The sequence below is a fragment of the Apiospora marii genome (assembly GCF_038362585.1).
Source record: "Apiospora marii strain CBS 49790 chromosome Unknown utg000007l_segment0_segment0, whole genome shotgun sequence".
Classification (NCBI taxonomy): domain Eukaryota; kingdom Fungi; phylum Ascomycota; class Sordariomycetes; order Amphisphaeriales; family Apiosporaceae; genus Apiospora; species Apiospora marii.
The window spans coordinates 2,487,691-2,508,986 of record NW_027117379.1 but is presented as its reverse complement, the minus strand read 5'-3'; the positions used below and the strand labels follow the sequence as shown (position 1 = coordinate 2,508,986).

The window sequence follows — 21,296 nt, the reverse complement described above, 5'->3', positions numbered from 1 at the left end:
CCGAGAGAGGTATCGAGGGCGGTCTTTTTATATGCGAGCCTGTGAGTCACCGAGCTTTTTTCGCCTTCTCCGATAAGTTGACTGCCAACCAAGCTTTTTCTATCTACCGTAATCTTATCAGTTGGCACGGGTCTCATGCTTGTAGGATAATGGCTTTATCTAGGTAGAGTTCATATATTTGACGGTAACCTGCTCTCTGTGGGTTCTTTTGTCCCTGCTAGCTGGTATCGAGCCTAGAGTTTTAACACGAGACAGAGATAAAAAAAAAAAAAGAGAGAGAGAGAGAGAGAGAGAGAGAGAGGAAATGAATATTTGCAGGGATTGGAACACGCCAATCCCCAGTAAGATAGTAGCATGCAACATGCAGCACAGGAGTCACACGCAACATGGGCTACAGAGCCTGACCACATCACTACCATGAGAGCGAGCAATCACTCGTGGTCTCCCATGGTTGAAACACTATGACACCGATCTCTGAAGTTTCCGTTTACTCTGCACGCTGTCTGAAGGCGGCACGAACGGCTTTCATAAGAACCAAACGGTCCAGACTTAACAAACTACCGGTATTTGTAATGGCCACACGAATAGGACGAAAGGCTTGACCAGCTTCTAAGAGTCTGACCGTCATATAGAACAGTCGCAGGAAAGCTTGGAAATCGTACAAAGGGTGGTGTTGCGGAACGTGAAGCGCCCTAAGCGTACAGGGGATTGGGGCAGTAAATGCGGTATGTATCTTAGTCGGTCCATATCAAAGGGGTTCCTGATTAGCTAAGATAAAAGAAGTATCTTCTTGGTGCATATCTGTTGCAGATTCGATAAGGTTGGGGCGGTGAGTTGAGAGATCGTGAAGCCAACGAGACTACCCACTTCCATTCGCTTCAGGTCAAGATGTACGCATCTAACATGACCCAGGTCAGACTATCACCATGCGAATTTGCAAGAGGCTACCTCGCTGTTATGCTATCAGAGAATGGGATTCCGAGCTCGCCGTGTCCGGACCCTAGAACATTGCAGCCGGTCTTGCCGATATATCAGCGAGGTGACACTACATTTCGGCGAAAGCACGGCATTCGGAAACTCCCCGAAAATCGCATATCTAGTTGCTCCCAGCGATTTACTGCAGCCCCCAGGTCTAAACCGTCAGATTGATTTCTTGCTGCTTTGGACTGAGGGGGCACAGAAAACACTTTGTTGGCGCATGTCTTGTTGCAGTTCCTCCAGGGATGACGCACTCAGCTTGCAGGAAATGATTAGCTTACATCGCAGCTGCTGGCTGTTGCTCACTGAGTTCAGGTCGGAGCAACCAATTGAGTTTGACCACGAGCAAGTAGACTTCGGCGTCGTTATTAAGCGTCGTGCTTAAATCGAATGGGCAGTTGCACAGATGAGGGGTAACACTGCATGATGATGTCGCAATTGCCATTGTTTCGCATTCCGTTGCAGCAAAAGCGTCGCTTCTACCACGTATACACTGAGATAAGAAACCAAAGCAAGCGCAAATGGGGTGAGATGAGGCGGGGAACGGCGGCTCCTTGCATCTGCCGCTTTGGTTCAAATATGTACATAAGCATCATTCGCTCTTGCTTCTTCGGGGATTGAAACTCTTCTTAAATCAACCTCTTCGGCATTCGCATCCCTCACACGTTAAATCAGTGCACATCTAATGAAAGCAACCTCGTCATTTCGCTATGCCAGATATAAACACTGTCCACACCGTCAACCGCCCGGATGAGTGGAAGATCGAACAGGGCCTGTCCGGGGCGGCTCTGCCTGTGCTGGACATGACCGGGCCCGAGACCAAAGCCTTGGCCCCACAAACCTTCGGACCTTTGACGAAAGATGATAAAGCAATCAATTCTGTTGGTGATCGCGATGCTCTGTTCAAAATGGAACGGAAGGGGTGGAAGGGGTGAGTCGTCCATGCCACATCCATGCATCTCCGTTGCCGTTGCTGTGTTGACGACTGCCAGCTACGTCGAGTGGGAGAATTATCCGGACAAGAAAGCCGCTGCACATAAAATCTTGACCTCCCAGACCTTCCCACCCAATCCTGAGTTCCAGCTGGGCCCGATCCCAGCGTCTAATCCGGTTCTCCCCGGTACCCACTGGAAGATATGGCATCACGCCGTCGGCGGCGAGCTCACCCAAATCCCCGAGGATTCCTGGGACACCGTGTTGAGAGAGAAGCACCCAGACATGCTGCACCTTCTGCAATTCCCTTACAACGGAGAACCCCCCAAGCGCCTCGTCACGGACAAGGTGATCACGCCCAACTCGCTGCACTTCGTCCGGAACCACGGCGGCATCCCCATCATCGACAAGGAGAACTACAGCTTCGCGCTGGACGGCCTGGTCCAGAACCCGCGCTCCTTTACGCTGGACGACCTGATGGACGAGTCCCAGTTCCCGCGCATCGAGAAGACGGTGACGATGCAGTGCTCCGGCACCCGCCGTATCGAGCAGATCACCAAGTACGCCGGCCAGGGCGACGAGGTGCCCCAGGCGCCCTGGGCCGAGGGCGCCATCGGGACCGCGCGGTACGTCGGCGTCAGCCTGAAGAAGGTGGTCAAGGCCTGCGGCGGGCTGGCCGACGGCGCCAAGCACCTCGAGCTCTACGGCGCCGATACCTACTTCAAGGACGACGAGGCCATGAACTACCTGGTGAGCGTGCCCTGGTCCAAGGTGAAGGCGAACGAGGTCCTGCTGGCGTGGGAGATGAACGGGGAGACCCTGCCGCGGATTCACGGGTATCCTCTCCGCGTCGTGGTGCTGGGCTACATCGGCGCCCGCAGCGTGAAGTGGCTGTACCGCATCAAGGCCATTCGGGAGCCGTCGCGCGCGCCGGTGCAGAGCAAGGAGTACCTCTACTTCCCGCAGCAGGTCGGCAAGCACAACCTCAAGATGACGGACGGGATCCAGATACAGGAGATGCCCGTCAGTTCGGCCATCATGTCGCCCTGGACCAAGCAGGTCGTCATCCACAACGGCAAGATCCGCTGCAAGGGCTGGGCCTACTCCGGTGGGGGCCGGTGGCCGGAGCGGGTCGAGCTATCGACGGATGGGGGGTTCAACTGGTACACCATACCGCTCGAGAACCTATCGCAGAAGCGCCGTTGGACGTGGCGGACGTGGGAGTTTGACTTGCCCTGCGACGTCGAGGGCTGGATCGAGATTGTGTGTCGCTGCTGGGATAACGCGCTCAACACGCAGCCGCCCGACGTGCGCACGGCGTGGAACTGGGGCTTGCACGTCACCAGCTCCTGCCACCGGGTCTCGGTGTATAGCGTCAACAAGACGCGGCCGGCAACGAAGGCCCGCCTTGAGGAGTTTGAGAGGGCGGGGGTTCCCTTTGGGCCCATCACGGTCCCGCTGCCTTTCCCTTCGCAGACGTGGGAGGAGTACGAAAAGTTCTGGAGTCAGCATGATCCGCGGGATGCCGAGGATTGAGCGATGTGGTGAAGGGGCTCTTCTTCGGTGGGATGGACACAATTCAGTTTAATGAGAAGCATAAAAGTTTTCGTTTTCTCTGGTGTTTTTGGGGTATCAACTCTGTCCAAGTGATGCTTTCGGGTCAATATTAAGAACTTACCACGCGACAATGATTGCATGCGACCACTAACATGGCTTCGCCAGCTTGGACTCGCTATCATTGAAGTAATACTTTTTAGTTGCCAGCGATGGAATCTATGCCTCAGAAAAGATGTCTTCATGCCCATTCATTTCCAAAAGGTGCGAGCACTAAGCGAAGACCCGACCAGCTGGAACCAACCAGATTGGCAACCCCTATTCGCTACCTGTGACATAAAGAATGTAACGCCAGGCCTTAGCTTGGCTCCCCGGCTCTCGGGCCTTTAGGACTGTTCGACGCCAGTCGGAAACCGGCAGCCCGGGTGTCGGCAGTCTTAAACCCATCACACCGCCCCATTTGCAACGCCAATAAGGCGACTGTTTGCTGGCAGTTGGTGGCGGGAAGTGGCGCCGCCTTGGCAGCCACAACACAGATTTCCACTGCGACGGGAAATGGGGCGTCCCAGGGAGGGTGGGATCTGTTGGTTCCATCCCTCCCAAGCACAGTCTCAGAAAGATAGGCTGAGAAGCGATTAGGGGAGCACCTCTGGATCTAGTCAAGGGGTTAAGCAAGGGATGGGCGTAACGCGACAGATCCTCTTGTTCCGGGGGCAGCCAATTGTAGTTGTTTTTTGAGGTGCCTTGAAAGCTGTTGTGTAGCAGTTTCTTTCCACCCATCTTCAATGTTTGCTGGCGCACTGAGAGAGAAGATCCCTCGCGTCCCGCCCCGTCCCGTCCGTAAACACTCTCACTTGCCGCCAGAAGGATTTCCCTTCCAAACCCAACACTATTCTTGTTTGTCTTGCTCAGTAGCGTCAGAACATGGGTGGAGCGCCTTCCAAACCCGGTGACCCTTCCCGCGGGCTCGAGGTCATCGGCGCGGGGTATTCCCGGACCGGCACGGTCTCGACACAGCTGGCGCTCGAGAAGATCCTCAATGGGCCTGTTCTCCATGGCGGCACGCATATGATTACTAGGGAAGATGGTTCGACGCCTAGGTTTCCTATACTGTTCTAACCCTTCCTCGCGTATTCTTGCCTACCTACCTATGAAATTTTCACAAAGAAAGAGATCGTGGGCGTGTGTGAAGGGGAATGAGGTGCACATGACGTTTCAGGCATATTTAACGATCTGACCTTCGTGCTAGACTTCAACCGCAAATGGGTCGCCGCCTACGAAGCCCGGCACCGCGGCGATAAGGCCCTCTGCTTGAAGCTGCTGCGTGAGCTGACGAGGGGCTACGTCGGCATCACGGACCTGCCGGGCATCAGCTTCCTCGCGGAGCTGCGCGAGCTGTACCCGGACGCCAAGGTCGTCCTCGTCACGCGCGACCCGGCGCGCTGGTGGCGCAGCCTCGGCGTCCTCAACAAGAACGCCAACCTCTGGTACCTGTCCTACCTGACCGCGCCCGTGCCCGGCTGGCGCTGGATCCCGGAAATGATTCGGCAATACGCCGACTCGGGGCGGGAGCTGCTGGGGTTGCCGCCGGGAGAGGACGATGTCGGGGATAGAGGGCCAGGTGAGTGGGAACTCCTGCTTTCCTAACGGCGAGACAAAGAGAGAAAGGTATGCATGACTGACGGCTAACTTTACGGCAATCAAGACTTGATTCTTAATCACAACCAGTCCGTCCGCGACCATGTGCCTCGGGGCCAGCTGCTCGAAATGGACCTGAAGGAAGGGTGGGCGCCGCTGAGCAAGTTCCTGGGCCGGCCCGTTCCGGACGCGCCCTTCCCCCGCGCCAACGACAAGGAGGCGCTGGAGAAGGTCGCCAAGGAGGTGTTTGCGAAGTGCGTGCTGGCTTGGCTGGCCATCTTTTCCGGGGCGGGGGTGGGGCTGTACACGGGGTTTCTGCTTTGGGGGCGGTTGTGAATGAGCGAGCGGGCGGTTTGGCACAGCTTGGGGGTCTGTATAATACTAGATACCAATCACTCACTGGAAATACTCAAGCAAGTAGGTTGAGATTCTTTAAGACTACACGTTTCTATAAAGCACTAATAGCTTAGCTCGCTCGTCTGACGGAGACTTGTTTTGGTATCTTTGATTGGTCGGAAACGTAACTCCGCTTCTGTACTTGTAAGGCGCGCCCTTCTAGTCAATTAGCTATGGCATCGTATGCCCGCAATCATAAGAGAGGCCAACCACAAAGGACCGATATATATGCCCATCACCATCTCTCCCCAATACGTCCATGTAGTCAAAAGTGTCATTCCGCCAATCCTCATCACACGACTGTTTGGTCCTGCTAAGGAGCTTACCCCAACACACGTCATCGAACCAGTCTGGGAAAAAAGAACCCATAACCAATACCATGTCTACCTCAATCTCTATCCCAGGCACCTTCGCCTCCTTCACGGACCACTGGTCCCCGCGCCTCGTCGCCGCCGTCAACGACCAGCACGTCAAGATCGCCAAGATCGACGGGCCCTTCATCTGGCACGCGCACCCGGACTCGGACGAGCTGTTCTACCTGCTCGCGGGCGAGCTCACCCTCGAGCTCGAGACTATCTCTCAGGACGAGGGGGGAGAGAAGGAAAAGAAGGTCGAAGAGGTGGTGATGCGGGTGGGCGATATGTTCGTGGTGCCCAGGGGGGTGAGGCACCGGCCCGTGGCTAGGCAGGCACACATCATGATGGTCGAGAAGAGCGGGACGGTCAATACGGGGGATATGGCGGAGGGGTCAGAGAGGACGCGGGTGCCTACGGATGCGAGGGTGTGAGGGTACGAAGTAATCAATGGGTTTTAGCATGGAGTAGTAGCCTTATCATTAGCTACTTAGACAAAGCAAACATTGACCATTCTTCTTACTGCGGTCCTAGATCAAATACGCACAGCTCCGGCGGATGTTCTCTCAGATCCCTGACCCTCTTGAAGCGACCGCCGACACCACCGAGCGGCGGACGCTCGAAGGCTTCGGGCCTGAACAACCAAAAGCCCACGGCGTCCTGAAGACGACCCCTCAGATCCTCCCATTCTTCCTGGCTACTCAGGTATTCGCCCCAGGGCGGGAACTGCCACCGAAAGAGTTCGCGCAGCTTTTCCCAGCTCTCCTCCTCCTTTCCGCGCTCCAGGTGTCTCTGCGCCGTTTCCCGATCTGCGATGAAGAAACGTTCTTCTCCGGAGGGTAATATCGTCCCGCCCCTATCCGCAAGCAGGACTCGGACATCTAGTGGGTCGTTCTCGCGGCGTCGAATGCGCAGCGCAGCTTCCAGCTCGCGCCATCGCCTCACCTCGCGCCCCAGGTCCTCGAAGCTCGCGGCTTGCCCCAGATCCACCTCAATGGGCCGCGGGTCTGTCCCGGGGATTCGCTCAAACGGCTGCACGGCAGAAAAGATGGGCACCGATCTGTTGTGGTGGCACTTGGCCGCGCGCCACGTCAAGCTACACATGACGCGCAAATCGGCGGCCTCGAGGTTGACAATCCACACGCTCTGTAGCCGGGTGATAGCCCTGGCCAAACCCCGGCGCGCGGCTTCTTCCAGGTGGTCGTCCTTGATGTCGCGGTATCGTGCCACGATATCAGGATTAAAGATGCCATGGAGAGTCACCAGCCCTCTGCCAACCGCGAGCTGGAGGACCCCACGGCTTCGGGAGTCCCAGTCGTCCGCGAGCCTGGGCAAGAAGTCGGCGAGATCATGCCACGTTTGGCTGACTTGTGCGATGTGCAGGACGTCGTAGTCCGGGCAAAAATAGATAGGAACCCCGGTAGGGATACCGCGAGGGATGCCGCGAGGGATGCGGAGAGTGAAGAACGCGAGCGCCATGCGCCGGGACTCCTGATTTACCCTTAACAGCTTGCTGTGGCGGTACTGGCGCTGCGTTTTTATCTCGTATTGGCACTTGTTAGTGTCGGGCCTTGAGTTCCGGGTGAGTTTGACAGAGATGAACCGTTGTCGCTGGAGGGAGAGTGACCAGACGAGCGTCCGCAGCTCGATAGGGAGCTTGCAGAAGGGGTATAATGTCGCGTTGACCGGTGCCGGGGTGCTATATGGTGACTCGAACAACGGGGGTTTGACAGTGGAGGGTACCATTCCTAACAGTGAGTTTTTTCTCATGATGCTTCTAATAGAGCAAGAACATCTAAGTGGGTAGAAAGGGAAATTATTGAGCATCAGACCCGAAGAAATATGGTATTGTGTAAGCAAATAATTGGGTGATAAAATAGGCACCAGCTAAACATCAAGGAATGACGTCAGACCTGCAGGCCTGCAGGGAGGACAGGGGGTAACGCCAAATGGCAGGATGCAAGGGGAGCGTTCAACTGAATTACGAATCCAACGACGCATCTCGTTGTCTGCGTTGGCTAGTTTGTCGGCCCGCCTGTCGATGATTGCTTCGATGTTTGGTTTTGGAACCTGGTCGTTGGCGATACAATGGTGTACATGACGAAGTTGAGCCTCGGGCGAGGCGAAGCTTGGGTTTGACAGCGGCCTTTTGTGATCGGGGGCGTACAGGCATCATTTGGCGTGTATGAACAGATCTCCATTGCCATCAAACTTCTGCTTAAGGATCAAAGCAGATCCATAATATCTCTTGCAGGAGAGTAAAGCTAGAGACCCAGTCATGCAGTCTGCTTGGTCGTAGGTAAATATCTCGCCAGCGAATGCAGGAACCCCAGACGAAGTGTTGACAGTGGTGAGCACATGTTGCATAGCAACCCTCAATCACGACGAGCCTCCCTCAAAGACTCGATCTCCTTCTTGTAGTATGCAATGTCGTCGCCGCGGCACAGGAGCTCGGCGTCCAGGTCCCGGCGTTCCCTGCGGAGCTCGGCTAGCTCGCGTTCGAGCTGCTGGTTCCTGTCGCAATGCAGCAAGATGAGCGCAAAACAATCCTTGTTGATGTGGACACTCCCAAGCACAGGTGATTCGAGACTCAGTACAGGCTTTGAAGGGCCAGGAAAGGGTGCCTGCTCGGGGGCGGCGTCGGGGGCGGCAATTGGCCACGGGAGGATATGGGATGTTCTTTGGGGCGTTTCAATGGGGCGCAGAATGTTGAAGTGTTCGAGGCTGGTGTCGACTGGTTCTGGTCGCTCAGCCAGGTCGAGTGACGGATCCCAGTCATACACAGAGAGCCAAGCTGACGGGTAGTCGGACTCACTATCGTCGGTAGCCGCGCCCCTGGAGGTGTTGTTCCTTTCGTCTGAAGCATGTTCGTCATTTGAATAAGTCTTTTCTTGGGAGTCATTTGAGTCGTCCGGGGAGCTCGACCTATTGCTCATACCTGAGTGGCTCATAGGGGCTGTGGCATGAGGAGTCTGCTGGTATCGGTTTGTGGATAAGTTACAGCAACGCTACTTGAACTCATTAGCTCCCGGAACATGGAGGAATGGATATTAAGGCGCTCTCTATGGTTGACTAAAGGTCAGGTGTGTCATGAGATTCGCAGTAGAAGACGATGTAGACTTGCAGATGTACTTGTAGCTTCTAGATGACAAGAACTCCAACGATATCAGGCTTGTCAAAAAGCCTGACCGTGGTGGTTGCAGCCACAAAGGATCGAAAGTGCTAGCAGAGCTGTGTCTGTTGCCCGTTACAATTCGCATAGTAACAATGCCATGGATCCCTGGCGGTGACTGCATCCAAGAGTAGCTACCTCAAAGAAAATTGAGGAGGGCTTTGTCGAGCTACGACAAAGCAGTTATCAGTGAAAGGGCCTACGATCCATGACGGATTGAGGTTCTGGTGGGCACATTCATTGACTCCATGAGCCTACACGGCGGCCTGCATCTACATTGCCCAAAACCGAGACTGGGCGTCAGTCATTGATGGGCCTGCCGCAACGGAATAGTAGTGGATGTGACCAAACCAAGCAATTTCACACCACGGTCAACGCAAGTGTGACGATAGAAGCTCCATTGTTCATGATTAGAAGCAGCCAGTGGCTGCCTGCCTTCCTGAGTGGGGATATCTGATTCAACCTAGATCTTTGTGCCAATTTGAGCAAATGTGCTTCCCCGTGTTGGAAGTGCTATTCCAGCCAATGCTGCTGTCAAATATTAAACCAAAGTCATCCAGAAATTCTGATCCATAGTGCAGATTGCTAGAGGTTCTGGTTCTGCTAGCAGATCAGCTGGACAATGAATGTCCTGGTTCATTGTTTGACCATGACAAAGACATCACCTCGACATGGCATTGTGTTTCTGATGTCTTGATATGGACTGAAGCAATGGGGTTGAGCTTGTTATCTAGTACGGGACTTACCCTTCAGAAAATGCATTGCCTTTGGAGAAACGTGAGCTGCCTATTTTGCAGTCAAGTGTCAAAAGAGATAGCGTTCACAATGGCTTACTTTATTAGGTAGTGTCAAGAAATTCATGCGTGGGTTACGATTCTCAATTGATGTGTTGATTCAGGCTATCTGACCTTTATGTGAATCTCAAACTCAAGAGTATGAAGCATGAAATCCTCAAATGCCAAACCAATCTTCATCTCAATGTACCATGTGTGTCAAGGGGAAATGGGGGGTTGCCAATACGCCCGTATTATGCAGTCCGCAAGAAGCTTCCATATGCAACTCCATCCAAGCAACTTGGCCCGTCTTCCCATAGAATCAAATCTCGCCAAGACCAGGATCCTCCGCGTTGACAGTCTTGGCCTTCTTAGAAGGCGTCTCGACGGGGTCAGCCTCGTCCTCGTCGTCATCTTTGTCGACGGTGGCAGCCGACATCGTCTTGCCGCGCTTGCGCTTGGTGCTGGTGTTGGCGGAAGCGGCCTTCTTGGCGGGAGTCTTCGACTTAGGAGTGACTACGGTGTTGTTGTCCTCGGTTTTGCCGTCCTCGGCGCCGTCCTTGTCCTTGTAGAGGGCGCTGGCGTTAGTCGTGACCTTCTTCTTGATCAGGTTCCAGTTGGTGCGAGCAGAGTGGAGGTTGGCGAAGCCGGACGCCTTGACGAACTTGTCCATGTCGATCTGAAGGGTAACGTTAGGCAAAGGCTCAGTACATGCTTTGTGTTTCTGGGCGTAGTCATAATACGCCCTTGGTATGAATCGAAAAAAAAGGAAAAAAAGAAGAAAAGAGTAGTCATAATACAGCATGTAGATGCTGCAGTGAGGATAAACAACTTACCTTGTCCGACTCCAGTAAAGACCAGGCGACGATGACGAGCTCTACCTCGCGGGTAGAGAGATTGCCAACCATCTTGCTCGGGGCGGGTGCCATGATGACAAGTGAATGGGTGAAGTGTGTGGTTGATGTTCAGGTGATGGTGGTAGATGAGATGAAAAATTTCAAGGAAAGAATGGTGTCGTATTGGTAAATGGGAGAGTGTTGGTGGATGTTGGGTTGACAATGACCTGGGTGGGTGGAAAGGTGGAGGGGAGGTGTAGTGAAGGAAAAGAAAAGTGAAAGGTTGACTCGACAGGAAGGTAGGCCTAGATATCCGAGTGAGGCATTCGAGGGACCCGCTCTTTCTGATCAAAAATTCCAACGTGGGATGCGAGACCCGTCGACGACGTGCCTGTGTCTATTCAGATTGGGGCAGTTTAGGGCGACAGAAGGTAGAGCCCCCGTGGGCGGTGCGAGAGTGGAAGTTCTTAGCATCTATCGTTCACTGCGCGCCTTTCAGTTCAGTGCAGTATTAGACTTGGCTAGGCAGCGGAAAAGGGGTCGGCGACCATCACACAGAACAGGTCTCTACCTAGTTTCTAATCTTCGCCAAATTAGCTAGTTGGTACCAAAGGTATCCGATTTGATACCGCCCAAATGGATGCCTTCCAGCTACAGTAACAGAGTAACAGCGCAAAGATCGCAAGTAAAATTCTCTGAATCGATAATATATACCTATATATAAGCATATATTGCGTGGCTGACCAACACGTCCGCTCTTGTTCATGTTCCAGCTCCAGCTCCTTCTACGCTGGTCTTCTCCTCCATCATCACACCACTCGAGATCGCTAAATAAACCATCACATACGTACTGGCCTCCATGGGGCCATTGTAAGTATCCTTCGCTATGAAGAGAATCGCAGATACTAGACGGGACCTCGTTGCCAGGACCAAGTGGCCAAAACAAAAACGCGCCTCAAGTCTGCCGCGTGCTCAGTAGATTGGAAAACTGCTCATGCCACCGAGTTCGCATCCAGTGCTTACCCACCAACTCGGTCTCTCGTTGACAAGGCAGGGCAACTCGCACTCAAACATGGGCTTCGTCGGCCGTGTCGCAAAGATGGTGGCAGTGCCGACGCATCGACACGAAGGTCGATGGTATGACCGAACCGCGGGGCGAATGAAAGCCTTGGGTTATACCTACGATCGCGCCATACTTTGAGTTTGAACCAAATCACGGTAGAGAGAGAGCTGGATGTTGTGCTCACTTATATATCGAAGTACCTTGCCCTGATCTCGACCGAAGTGTTACAGGAAAGCACCCCCAAAGCAGCAACTGCTGATACAGCGCAAGAAGGTCATTCCTTCGAGCAGCGCATACATAGGAACCAATTCTATCTTTGACGATCTCGCCGTGGCCGGTACGCTGACTTGCGCAGATGTGGAAACACACCAAACTACTGAAGTGTCGTTAGTGACTGTCAACCCAGGCCGAGTTCACCAGGCGGACCGTCCGCGAATGATGCCTGGTAATGTCAACAGGTCACACCACTGATAACTCTCCATCCCTACGCAACACCTGAGCTAGAATGTGTATGGCCAAATTGATTTAATTTCGTTGTATATTGGGTATCATTATGTATACGTTCCCTCTTTGTCCTGCTCTGTCATGCAAACATTAAACGACAGCCTCCCCGCCTGCCAACGATCCGTCGCCTCATCTAACGTATCTGCGACGTCTATGAGTAAGCATAAACCAAGTGTCTTCCCTCGTATATATCGTCATGAGTTGTATTTCCAACTTCCAGGGTTTATATATAGGCACTCAAGAATAAGTCGCACCAAGCCAGACTCACAACAGACACGGTAACACACGCGCGCGCGCTTAGCTCGCCGTCCGCAAGCCGTCCACAAAAGCCTGGTGCTCCATGGCCAGCTTGACCGGCTCGTTGGTCTCAAACATGTAATCGAACGGCATGTCGTCCGTCAGCTTGCCGGCGACCTGGTCCCCGACGCCGTGCGAGCTCTTGCCGCCGACGTGCTGGATGAGGACAGGCGTGACGGCGAAGCGGAGCGAGTCGCGCGCGTTGGCCCAGTCCTCGAGGAACGTGTCGACGGCCGCGTGGTCGTCGGTCGTGTTGGCGTACATGGGCAGCAGGTGGTCGACGACCTGCTGCTGCGGAAACACGAGGCCCTGCCCGCAGCAGCCGTACTTCTGCATCAGGCTCACGCCGGGGCGCTTCGGCAGCATGCACGACCGCCCCGACGCGAAGAAGAGGCCGATCAGCATCGGCGTGCACACGCCCGCGATGAGCAGGATGAACAGGATCGGCACCGCCCGGCGCACGGCCTGGAAGCGCCAGCGGATGAAGGACAGGACGGCCAGCTCGGCCACGACGAATAGTATGCTACCCCCAAAGTAGGAGAGCCACTCTTCGCTGTTCCAGCCTAGCAGTCTGCCGTCGTAGAAGATGCGCAGATATAAAACTGTTGGGTCAATGTCAGCGAACCACTCTTGCCATCTTACCAATGCGTTAAGTGGGTAACTCACAGCCATCCCGCCCCAACTCCTCCGTCTTCTGCGCCGCGTTCTTCACGGCGGCCAAGGTGCGGTGGTACCAGCCGTCGACGGCAATCACGTCATCCTCCAGCGTCATGGTGTACCGCGGGTTGACCTTGGCGCACTCGCTCAGGAGGACGGAGAAGTCGATCTTCTGCTTGCGGGCGTGGGCGGGGTAGTCGTTGGCGATCTCGAGCCGGCGGATGAGCGCGAGCGTCTCGTTGTCCTGGGCGTACGTCGGCAGCGCGTCGGCCATGTTGCGCAGCCAGGGTTTGTTGTAGTCCTCGTGCACCGACTGGTTGCTGTGCGCCAGGAAGACGACGACGTAGACGCGCCGCCGCTCCGCCGCGTCCAGGCCCTCGAGCACCGAGCCCAGCGTCTCCTTCAGGTACGAGAAGCCGTGGCGGTCCACGGACCCGATGCCGATGCAGACGTCGGGCTGCAGCGGCTCCTGCTGCCCTATACCTCCGTCATCGCCGGCGTGCTTATCGTTATCGTCGTTGTTCTTCTTGTCGTCGTTGCTCGTGTCGGGCGCCCATTTCAGCGGCGCATGCAGGGCGGCCTGCTCAGCAAACTTGCGGCCTTGGGTCTGTCGGAAGGCCGAGTACGACAGCACACGGGCGCGCTCTGGCCGGAAGAAGGCGGACGAGGGATCGCGAAAGCACTGCTCGCGCAGGTAGACGAGCAGCAGGACGTAGATGAGCAGAAAGCCCAGGAAGAACGAGAGGATGCCGCGGTTCTGGACGGGGTTCTTGGACAGCAATTGAAGCCGCGAAAGCAGCATCTCTGCTGTGCTTGCTTGCCTGCTTGCTATCCCGTCCCAAGTTGAGTCGAAATTCGAGTCGAACGGGAAGTGGCAGCGCCGCCAAACGAGCCGATCCCTTCTTACAGCAGCGAGGATCCCTGGAAGGAAAAAGTTGGGTCGTGTCGTGTCTCTTTCGTCGGTTCGGTGGGGTCGGTCGGGTATTAGGTGCTGGAAAAATACAAATAGCTGTATCTTGGTATTAGGATCGGAAGCTCCTCTCGTAACTTTCTGTCGAATGGTAAAGCATGTCCAGGAAAAGAGAAAGCGAGAATTCCCAGCCGTACCAGGCGATGGTCTAAGAAGGCAAACTATCGAATCGCGAGGTGTGATTAAGGTAGGTAAATCCGATGAAGGCCCATCGCCAAGCGGATACTACAAGAAATGCCATGGGCCGTTATGGACTCACTCTCAGCCCGCGTGCCCGCTCCTGTGGCCTGCCAAGGGCAATGCCAAGCGCCAGAACAAGGGGAAGCAGAATCCTCTTCTTTAGAGAGATTTCCCGGCCAGAACCAGCGCCCCACCGACAGCAATGCCTAGAAGCTGAAAGGAGGGGCCCTAAGAGCCTGCGCTGCCAATGACGGGCCTCCCAGCGTGCCGGGATTCCGCGCTGCATGTTCTTGGCCCCCGAGGTCTCATTAAACAGATTCAAACTCACTGGCACTGACCTGACTGTTCTTCTCTGCTCTCCTCTACGTTGGCTGACATACATACAGTAGCTGGATAACCGAGATGATGATCTTTGGGAATTGAAACCCGCTGAGGGACGAATTAAGGGACTCGCATCGGATTATCTTCAGGAGGAGATGGGATGGAGATCAAACTAATGCAAAGCCCCTACTTGTGTGGACTTGCACAAGATGGACCACTGTCAGCTCCACTCGGGACGATTGCCGGCCGATGAAAAGACCATCAACGCCAATTAGGGAGGCGCTATCTTATCTTTCCCATTCACTGGAAGGCAGAAGGTCTCGACTGTCAAACATAGGCAACTGTTGCCGTCTCCCGTCCTGTGTCGAACCCAAACTTTGTTCATTCTGGTTTACAGTAAAAACAGCCGCTACACCGGACGGACTGAAGACAGTTCTGGTGTACCTGCATAAGTCGAATTTGTGCAACTAATAAGTGGTGCCTCGACAATCGGTCAGCTCCTTTGCGACGCGGGGTTCTGAGATTTGGCAGTGAGTGGACAGGTCGAGATTTCATGTAACAAAAGATATCCGTATGTCGCAACATCGCAAGATCTATGTATGACAATGTGGCAGCTCAGCGCCTTGCAATGTGCCGCAGCTCAACCCAAAAGTCAACTCTGTGTCTGTGTCTCACGTCACCACCCGCTGTCCCTGAATCGCACGCTAAAGTAACAACTGTGACACCCAATTGACCCCAAGTCTCAGCCACCACTTCGTTGATGGTCTGTCGCCTATGCCGCTGAGGTCAAGCTGCGATCATGTCTCTCAATTGAAACCTCGAGAGAGCCAAAGAATGCGACTCCGTGGTTGGATCCAAATTGAGCGCGTACAAGACTTGGAGCGATTTGGCGGCGTACAAACAACACTCATGATTCACCATTGCTCTCGCCATTTACTAAATCACTTCTCTCCCCGGTTTCACCATCCTGCTAGTTATCAATCGCCCACTGCGCCGCCCCGCGAGCATGTAACGCCACCGTATCGAACAAGGGAACCTCGACATCCTCAGGCTTGAGAACGAACTGCAGCTCCGTGCAGCCCAAGATGATGCCCTGCGCGCCGCGGCTCACGAGGTCTTTGACCGTCTCGAGATACAGCTTCTTGCACGCTCCCGAGACGATGTTCAACGGCAGCTCCTGGAAGATGAACTCGTCCATCCGGCCGCGGACCTCCTCGGCCGGCAGCAGGACCTCGAGCCCGAACTTCTCCTCGAGCCGCCCGCGGATGAAGTCGCCCTCCATCGTGACCCGCGTGCCAAGCAGCGCAATCCTGCCGAGCCCCGCGGCCCGGATCGCCTCCGCCGAGAAGTCGATGATGTGCAGCAGCGGCAGGCCCGCGGCCCGCTCGATTTCCTCGGCCCACATGTGGTTCGTGTTGACGCAGAGCACGACGGCGTCGGCGCCGGCCGTCCTGAGCCCCGCCGCCGCGTCGCAGAGCTGCCGCCGCACGGCGTCCTTGTCGCCCGCGTGCCAGGGCGTGATGATGTCCGCGTAGTTGAACGAGTGCAGCAGGATTTTGGCCGAGTTCTTGCCGCCCAGCTGCTTCTGCACGTGCTCGTTGATCGTCAGGTAGTACGTCGCGGTCGCGTGGTAGGTCATCCCACCCAGCAGCCCGAGCGTGCGCATCTTGACGGAGTTATTGGGTATGTAGTTCCTGATAAGTGTAGCGAGATCTATATGACCGGAGATTTGAATGAGCAGTGTTTCAATGTTTCGTGATTCGTAGGAGAGATACGTCGGAGGGTGACGATGAACATCGCCAGCAGAACTCACGATGCTTCAATGGCTCTTATACCCGAACAGATGTTCCTCCGCATCTTGGACCGGGGGAATACCCTTGAACGGTCGCGCGCCCTTCAATTGACAGCACCGCAGATAAACGTGGTCACTTCCGGGACCTTTTCGTATCGCGGGTGGTTTATTTATCCCTTGCCAGAGTACTTATCGTGGGCAGCGGACCGGTCCAGACTCCCCACAAACTAGTTAGCGGCGCAGTCGATCAATCACCTCCATCTTTAAATGGGCTTATTAGTCATTTGCTTCTGTCTACCCTCATCGCAATTGGAAGCTGGATGTTGCCCGTTGCTGAGCTGCGCTCCGCATGATATATCATATATCATGACACCGATTACCTAGATGACCAATCCCGCTTGGAAATCAAGTGCCCGCGAAACCACACATCGAAGAACATCTAATTAGCTGAAACCCGTATGCTCCGTTACCAAGTGTTGCCAAGTGCCAGAGAATAGTGACCACCTCAATTCGACAAATGCTTCTTATCAAACCGTCCTTAGCTATCAGCATACCTAGTTCGAAGGGAATCGTTGTAGCCTCACGTTGGCGCAATATTGAGGAGTCGGTTCTCTCTGCCCCATGATGGAACTGGTAGCGCCCGACCCAGTACCACGTGCTTGCAAAGAAGAAAATACGGCATCGGCGTCGTTACGACAGGGGATGTAAATAATTGGCCGTTTCAGATACATCCCAAATGGAATTTATACAGATTGATGAAAAGATGGAATTGCACCCACAGCATTTAGCATGCTCCCTCTTCTCCTGAGCTTTCCTATGTCACAGACGGTTCTCGCTAGTAAGCTTAAACCAACACGCACAAAGAGTACTCACGCATAAGAAATAGCCGATTACCTGCCGACAGGGAAAATAATGCAGACAGTCATAATTGTACGGGGTATATGAACACTTTATTCAATCCAGTCATTTCCATTTTTTTGTAACCCATACGCTGATCAACCGCACGCTGGGCAACCGCGGTGGTGTTGCGGCGGATTGGTTGCTGATTGGCTGGCGCACCTGCCGGAGGGATCAAAAGCTCCGCGACAGGGCATCATTGATATCATTGCCCCACCAAATCGAGTGAGCAATCGTCGGCAACGTCAACAACATCGACATGTAAATGTAAATCGCCCGGGTCGCCGTTACCTGTAGATTTGTTTGGTTATGCTGGAGCTCTCCCTTCGAATTAAGGCTTCGCTATTGCGGCTATTGCAGCCTTATGATGTAATTACCCGTGCCAACCGTCGCTCCCCCGCCTTATTGCAACAGCAATCTGATGTCATTCAGTAGGACCTAAAGGAGGAAACAGCAAGCAACTCTGGCATTTAAGGACCGCCAGTCAACCAGTGTTTGCTGCTTTGTCTTTCGGATTCATTCCAGATCACTTCTTCATCATCCAATACCACCTCAGCACCCTTGACAGCCACCTGTCATCGTCCAATCCATCAAAGCACAAGCAACAACCAACTCAAGCCAACCTCCACCAAACTCATCAAAACAACCACAAACACCACCACAACTCTATTACCAATCAAAATGTCTGCCACCCGCAACACCGAGTCCGTGGCCGCCAAGCACGAGGAGTTCAGCTCCCGCGTGCCCCCCTCCGAGCCTCTGACCACCAAAGGCCACAAGCCCGGCGTCCTCGTCGGCAACGACGCCAAGCCCGAGTTCCACGCTGAGCAGCTGCCCGCCGGCAGCGCGCCCCGCGAAGCCACCTACCAACCCCGCCCCGCCGAGGGCGAGAACGCCGCCACGGGCAACGTCGACGCCGCCTCGACGCTGACGGGCGCCACATCCCAAGACGTCTACCAGGGCTACGGCAAGCCCATGCAGGGCCAGGAGAACGTCGAGCTGCGCCACGACGGCGGCCACACCAGCAAGCACGTCGGTTCCGGCCTGGCGGGCGTCGGCGCTCCGAATGCGGGCCGCGACGTCGTGCGCGAGCGGGGCGCTGACTTGCCTGAGGGCGTCACCAAGGGCTCTCGCGGCAAGGCTACCGATGCTTATCCCAGCGCTGAGGAGAGAGTGCCCGAGTCAGCCGAGACCGTCGGCTCGGAGAGACGTTAAGATACAATGTGGATATAATTTGATAGAGGAGGAGGTTATGAGATCGCAGAGCGCGGGGGAAACGGAAGACCGCCTACTTGTACCATACTAGCACTTGACACTGGGATGAGTTTCATCCTGGTCAGGACATAATGAAGTCACGAATCATTGAACCTTAGCCGAAGATCCTGATACATGTAATCAGTGTTGCAACTTTAGTATGACTTGAGTGAGATCATGTAACCCGCTAACAGGTCCAGTGAACCGCAAAGAGTAAAAACGATTAACCAATATGGTGTATCTATGGATGTTTTTGATTATTTGGAGGAGAAATGATGCAAATGTAGCTTACCTAATTTCGTAATACTTGTTTGATGCTTCAAATATCCATTTCCATCCCATCAGCTTCGTTGCATGTCAAAACCCACGCATCACTTTACACACCATTGCAAATTTTGCCCGCTATCTCGTCCAGTATGTCCTAGGTTTCCTCAAAGACCACATGATTACTGGGTTTATCCATTATCACATGTAATCTCTAAGTCCCCTTGCACTACAGACCAACGTGAGTTCTTAAGATAGCAAAACTGGACGTGTATCTCACCATCGATTAGGACAAGGGAGACATGATCGGCTGCTTGCTACAGCATCATGAGTGAGATCAAGGTCATGGCGATCCAAGCTATCAGGTCCAGGAAAGGCAACTAATGACTGCATAACTGTGAAAGAAGCCACCATAGGCTTAATGGGCATCATCGTCTTTGCAGCCAGGGCGCCATTGTCGCGAAAAAAGGCGCAGTCCAGAGCAACATATACAAACTGGTCGTCCAGAGCCTGGTAGACCAACAAAGGTAAAGAAGGAACATATAAACCGTGGCAGTACAACAACGAGCGACCATCTATAGGAATGCATAAGTAGTGACTGTCCAAACAAGGGATTATGCAGGTTTGTCCACAACTTAAGTGCCGAAGATAAAAAGATAAAGCTGTTCCTCACATCTGTGGCTTTCTGGGGACCGCAAACCAATGCAGCGCTGATTTTAGTTTGCCAAACTTGACGCGAGTGCTCTTCTTCATTTTTGTGAAATTCACTATAGATGCCATTCATTGAGGCATAAACAGGGATCTTTCTCCCAGAGGTTGCCTGTGTCCTTCAATGAAAGGGTATTCAACAGCGCAAAGACAGTATGACTTCTAGTGGAAAGTAGGGAAGCAATCCAGCTGTCAGGTTTTAACCAAGATCACGATGAAAGACCAGGAAGATATCATAAAACTACAGTGTATTCGTACAGGGTATATCTATCATCAAGTTGCGCCAGAAACAGCGAAAGAGCGGCTCCAAAACCAGCCGCCAACAGGGCGTAAGCTGTTTTACAGCAAGGAAAGAAAGAAACAACGCCAAAAAGAAATCCACCCTAAAACTCCAAACAAACAAGGATCGTTCTCTCGTGTCGTCGTGAACATGTAATCAAGTCTCTCGCAACGGGAGAACAAAATACTCGTACAGGGATGAACACACTTCATCCTCCTCCTCATCTTCCTTCCCCTCTTCAACGTGTGGTGCGATGATGAGATGTGAGCCAACCAACCATTTAGCCATTGGTGCCGTAGTGCGTGGCCATGAGACCTTCGGCGGCCTCAACCATCCTCTCCTGGCTATCCCGCTTACGACGTTGACGCCGCTCGGCCGCCTCCTGCTCCACAAAAAGACGATCCTCCTCGTCCTCGGCTTCCTCGTGCCGACGACGGGGGCTGGCCTCGGTCTCCTGCTTCACACGCTCGGCGTGGTTCTCGACCATACTAGAGGAGGCGTCCTCGCGGAACTCCTTTTGATCCTCTTCCTCGAGGTCCTCCACTCTCCGCAGCGCCCGAGTCAGCTCGCCCTCCACGGCCAGTCGCTCCTCGTCGAGCTCTTGGTTGCGATAGACCAGGCGCCCGTTCTCCACCGTCGTGTCGTCGACGGCCTTCCGCAGCGTGCGGTTTGAGCGTCGGAGGAGGACCACTTCGTCTTTAAACTCTTCGCTCTGGGCCAGGCACTGCTGCTTCTCGTCCAGAAGCTTTTGGTTCGTGTCCAGTAGCTCCTGGTTCATCTCCCCGTAGCGGGCGCATTGGCGCCGCGTGACTTCGATTTCCTGGTCGCGCTCGGCCACGAGCTGTCTGGACGCTCGGAGCTCCCGGTTGAGCCTATCGGCATAGGTCTGGGTGAGGAGAAGTTGCTGCTCTTTGTCGGTAGTCAGCGCCTGGGCAGCGCGGGTCTCGTCTTGCTGCTGGTCCAAAAGCCCTTGGATGGCGCGGGCCCGGTCGCGCGACACGTATCCCTCACGGCGAAGGGCCGTGTTCTCCTCTGCAAGATGCTTCCGCTCTGCCTTGACCATGTCATAAGTGCTGGTCAGCTGGGCATTGGCCTTCTTGTAGCCCGAGATCGCGCCCGTCAGCACGTTGATCGTCTCCTTTGCCTTGCGGCGCTCGTCTGCCAGTGCCTCCTCCTCTGCAGCCCGCTCGTTCTCCGCGGCCTGGAGTTGGGCTTCGGTGTACGGCTGGTTGTACCCGTCGGCCGCAGGGACCAGGACTGGAGCGCCAGGGACCTGAAAACCTCTGTCGTCATCGAAGATATCCATGGGAGCGTGGCCATCGCTGCCGGTGTGGTCATCGCTGCCATCTTGGTTGTCGCTGCCGGCTTGGTCGTCACTGCCGTCCTGGTCTTCAATGCCGGCCCGGTCACCACTGCCGACCTGGTCACCACTGCTGGCCTGGTCGTCGCTGCCGTTGTCGGCCATGTCGGGAGGGG

General features: G+C 54.5%; 11 protein-coding genes across 11 annotated transcripts; 5 read left to right on the top strand and 6 right to left on the bottom strand.

Annotated features, from left to right (window-relative positions):
* Positions 1–1,688: 1,688 nt before the first annotated feature.
* On the top strand, positions 1,689–3,447 carry PG985_011197 (uncharacterized protein; the record flags this gene model as incomplete). The annotated part of the gene is made up of 2 exons (XM_066830964.1): positions 1,689–1,909; positions 1,971–3,447. The coding sequence occupies 2 exons, from the start codon at positions 1,689–1,691 to the stop codon at positions 3,445–3,447; spliced, it is 1,698 nt and encodes a 565-aa protein (XP_066681646.1).
* A 942-nt stretch (positions 3,448–4,389) lies between these two features.
* On the top strand, positions 4,390–5,439 carry PG985_011196 (uncharacterized protein; the record flags this gene model as incomplete). Its single annotated transcript, XM_066830963.1, has 3 exons — positions 4,390–4,552; positions 4,715–5,086; positions 5,171–5,439. 3 exons carry the CDS (start codon positions 4,390–4,392, stop codon positions 5,437–5,439), a joined length of 804 nt encoding a protein of 267 aa, XP_066681645.1.
* Positions 5,440–5,878: 439 nt separating this feature from the next.
* Positions 5,879–6,286, top strand: PG985_011195 (uncharacterized protein; the record flags this gene model as incomplete). The annotated part of the gene is made up of 1 exon (XM_066830962.1): positions 5,879–6,286. One exon carries the CDS (start codon positions 5,879–5,881, stop codon positions 6,284–6,286), a length of 408 nt encoding a protein of 135 aa, XP_066681644.1.
* Positions 6,287–6,371: 85 nt separating this feature from the next.
* Positions 6,372–7,598, bottom strand: PG985_011194 (uncharacterized protein; the record flags this gene model as incomplete). Its single annotated transcript, XM_066830961.1, has 1 exon — positions 6,372–7,598. The coding sequence occupies one exon, from the start codon at positions 7,596–7,598 to the stop codon at positions 6,372–6,374; it is 1,227 nt and encodes a 408-aa protein (XP_066681643.1).
* A 629-nt stretch (positions 7,599–8,227) lies between these two features.
* Positions 8,228–8,803, bottom strand: PG985_011193 (uncharacterized protein; the record flags this gene model as incomplete). The annotated part of the gene is made up of 1 exon (XM_066830960.1): positions 8,228–8,803. The coding sequence occupies one exon, from the start codon at positions 8,801–8,803 to the stop codon at positions 8,228–8,230; it is 576 nt and encodes a 191-aa protein (XP_066681642.1).
* A 1,316-nt stretch (positions 8,804–10,119) lies between these two features.
* Positions 10,120–10,726, bottom strand: PG985_011192 (uncharacterized protein; the record flags this gene model as incomplete). The annotated part of the gene is made up of 2 exons (XM_066830959.1): positions 10,120–10,476; positions 10,634–10,726. 2 exons carry the CDS (start codon positions 10,724–10,726, stop codon positions 10,120–10,122), a joined length of 450 nt encoding a protein of 149 aa, XP_066681641.1.
* Positions 10,727–11,705: 979 nt separating this feature from the next.
* On the top strand, positions 11,706–12,167 carry PG985_011191 (uncharacterized protein; the record flags this gene model as incomplete). The annotated part of the gene is made up of 3 exons (XM_066830958.1): positions 11,706–11,770; positions 11,927–12,033; positions 12,088–12,167. 3 exons carry the CDS (start codon positions 11,706–11,708, stop codon positions 12,165–12,167), a joined length of 252 nt encoding a protein of 83 aa, XP_066681640.1.
* A 330-nt stretch (positions 12,168–12,497) lies between these two features.
* PG985_011190 (uncharacterized protein) lies at positions 12,498–13,956 on the bottom strand (the record flags this gene model as incomplete). Its single annotated transcript, XM_066830957.1, has 2 exons — positions 12,498–13,099; positions 13,164–13,956. 2 exons carry the CDS (start codon positions 13,954–13,956, stop codon positions 12,498–12,500), a joined length of 1,395 nt encoding a protein of 464 aa, XP_066681639.1.
* A 1,639-nt stretch (positions 13,957–15,595) lies between these two features.
* On the bottom strand, positions 15,596–16,291 carry PG985_011189 (aspartate racemase; the record flags this gene model as incomplete). The annotated part of the gene is made up of 1 exon (XM_066830956.1): positions 15,596–16,291. The coding sequence occupies one exon, from the start codon at positions 16,289–16,291 to the stop codon at positions 15,596–15,598; it is 696 nt and encodes a 231-aa protein (XP_066681638.1).
* Positions 16,292–17,995: 1,704 nt separating this feature from the next.
* Positions 17,996–18,529, top strand: PG985_011188 (uncharacterized protein; the record flags this gene model as incomplete). Its single annotated transcript, XM_066830955.1, has 1 exon — positions 17,996–18,529. The coding sequence occupies one exon, from the start codon at positions 17,996–17,998 to the stop codon at positions 18,527–18,529; it is 534 nt and encodes a 177-aa protein (XP_066681637.1).
* A 1,571-nt stretch (positions 18,530–20,100) lies between these two features.
* On the bottom strand, positions 20,101–21,285 carry PG985_011187 (uncharacterized protein; the record flags this gene model as incomplete). The annotated part of the gene is made up of 1 exon (XM_066830954.1): positions 20,101–21,285. One exon carries the CDS (start codon positions 21,283–21,285, stop codon positions 20,101–20,103), a length of 1,185 nt encoding a protein of 394 aa, XP_066681636.1.
* Positions 21,286–21,296: the final 11 nt, after the last annotated feature.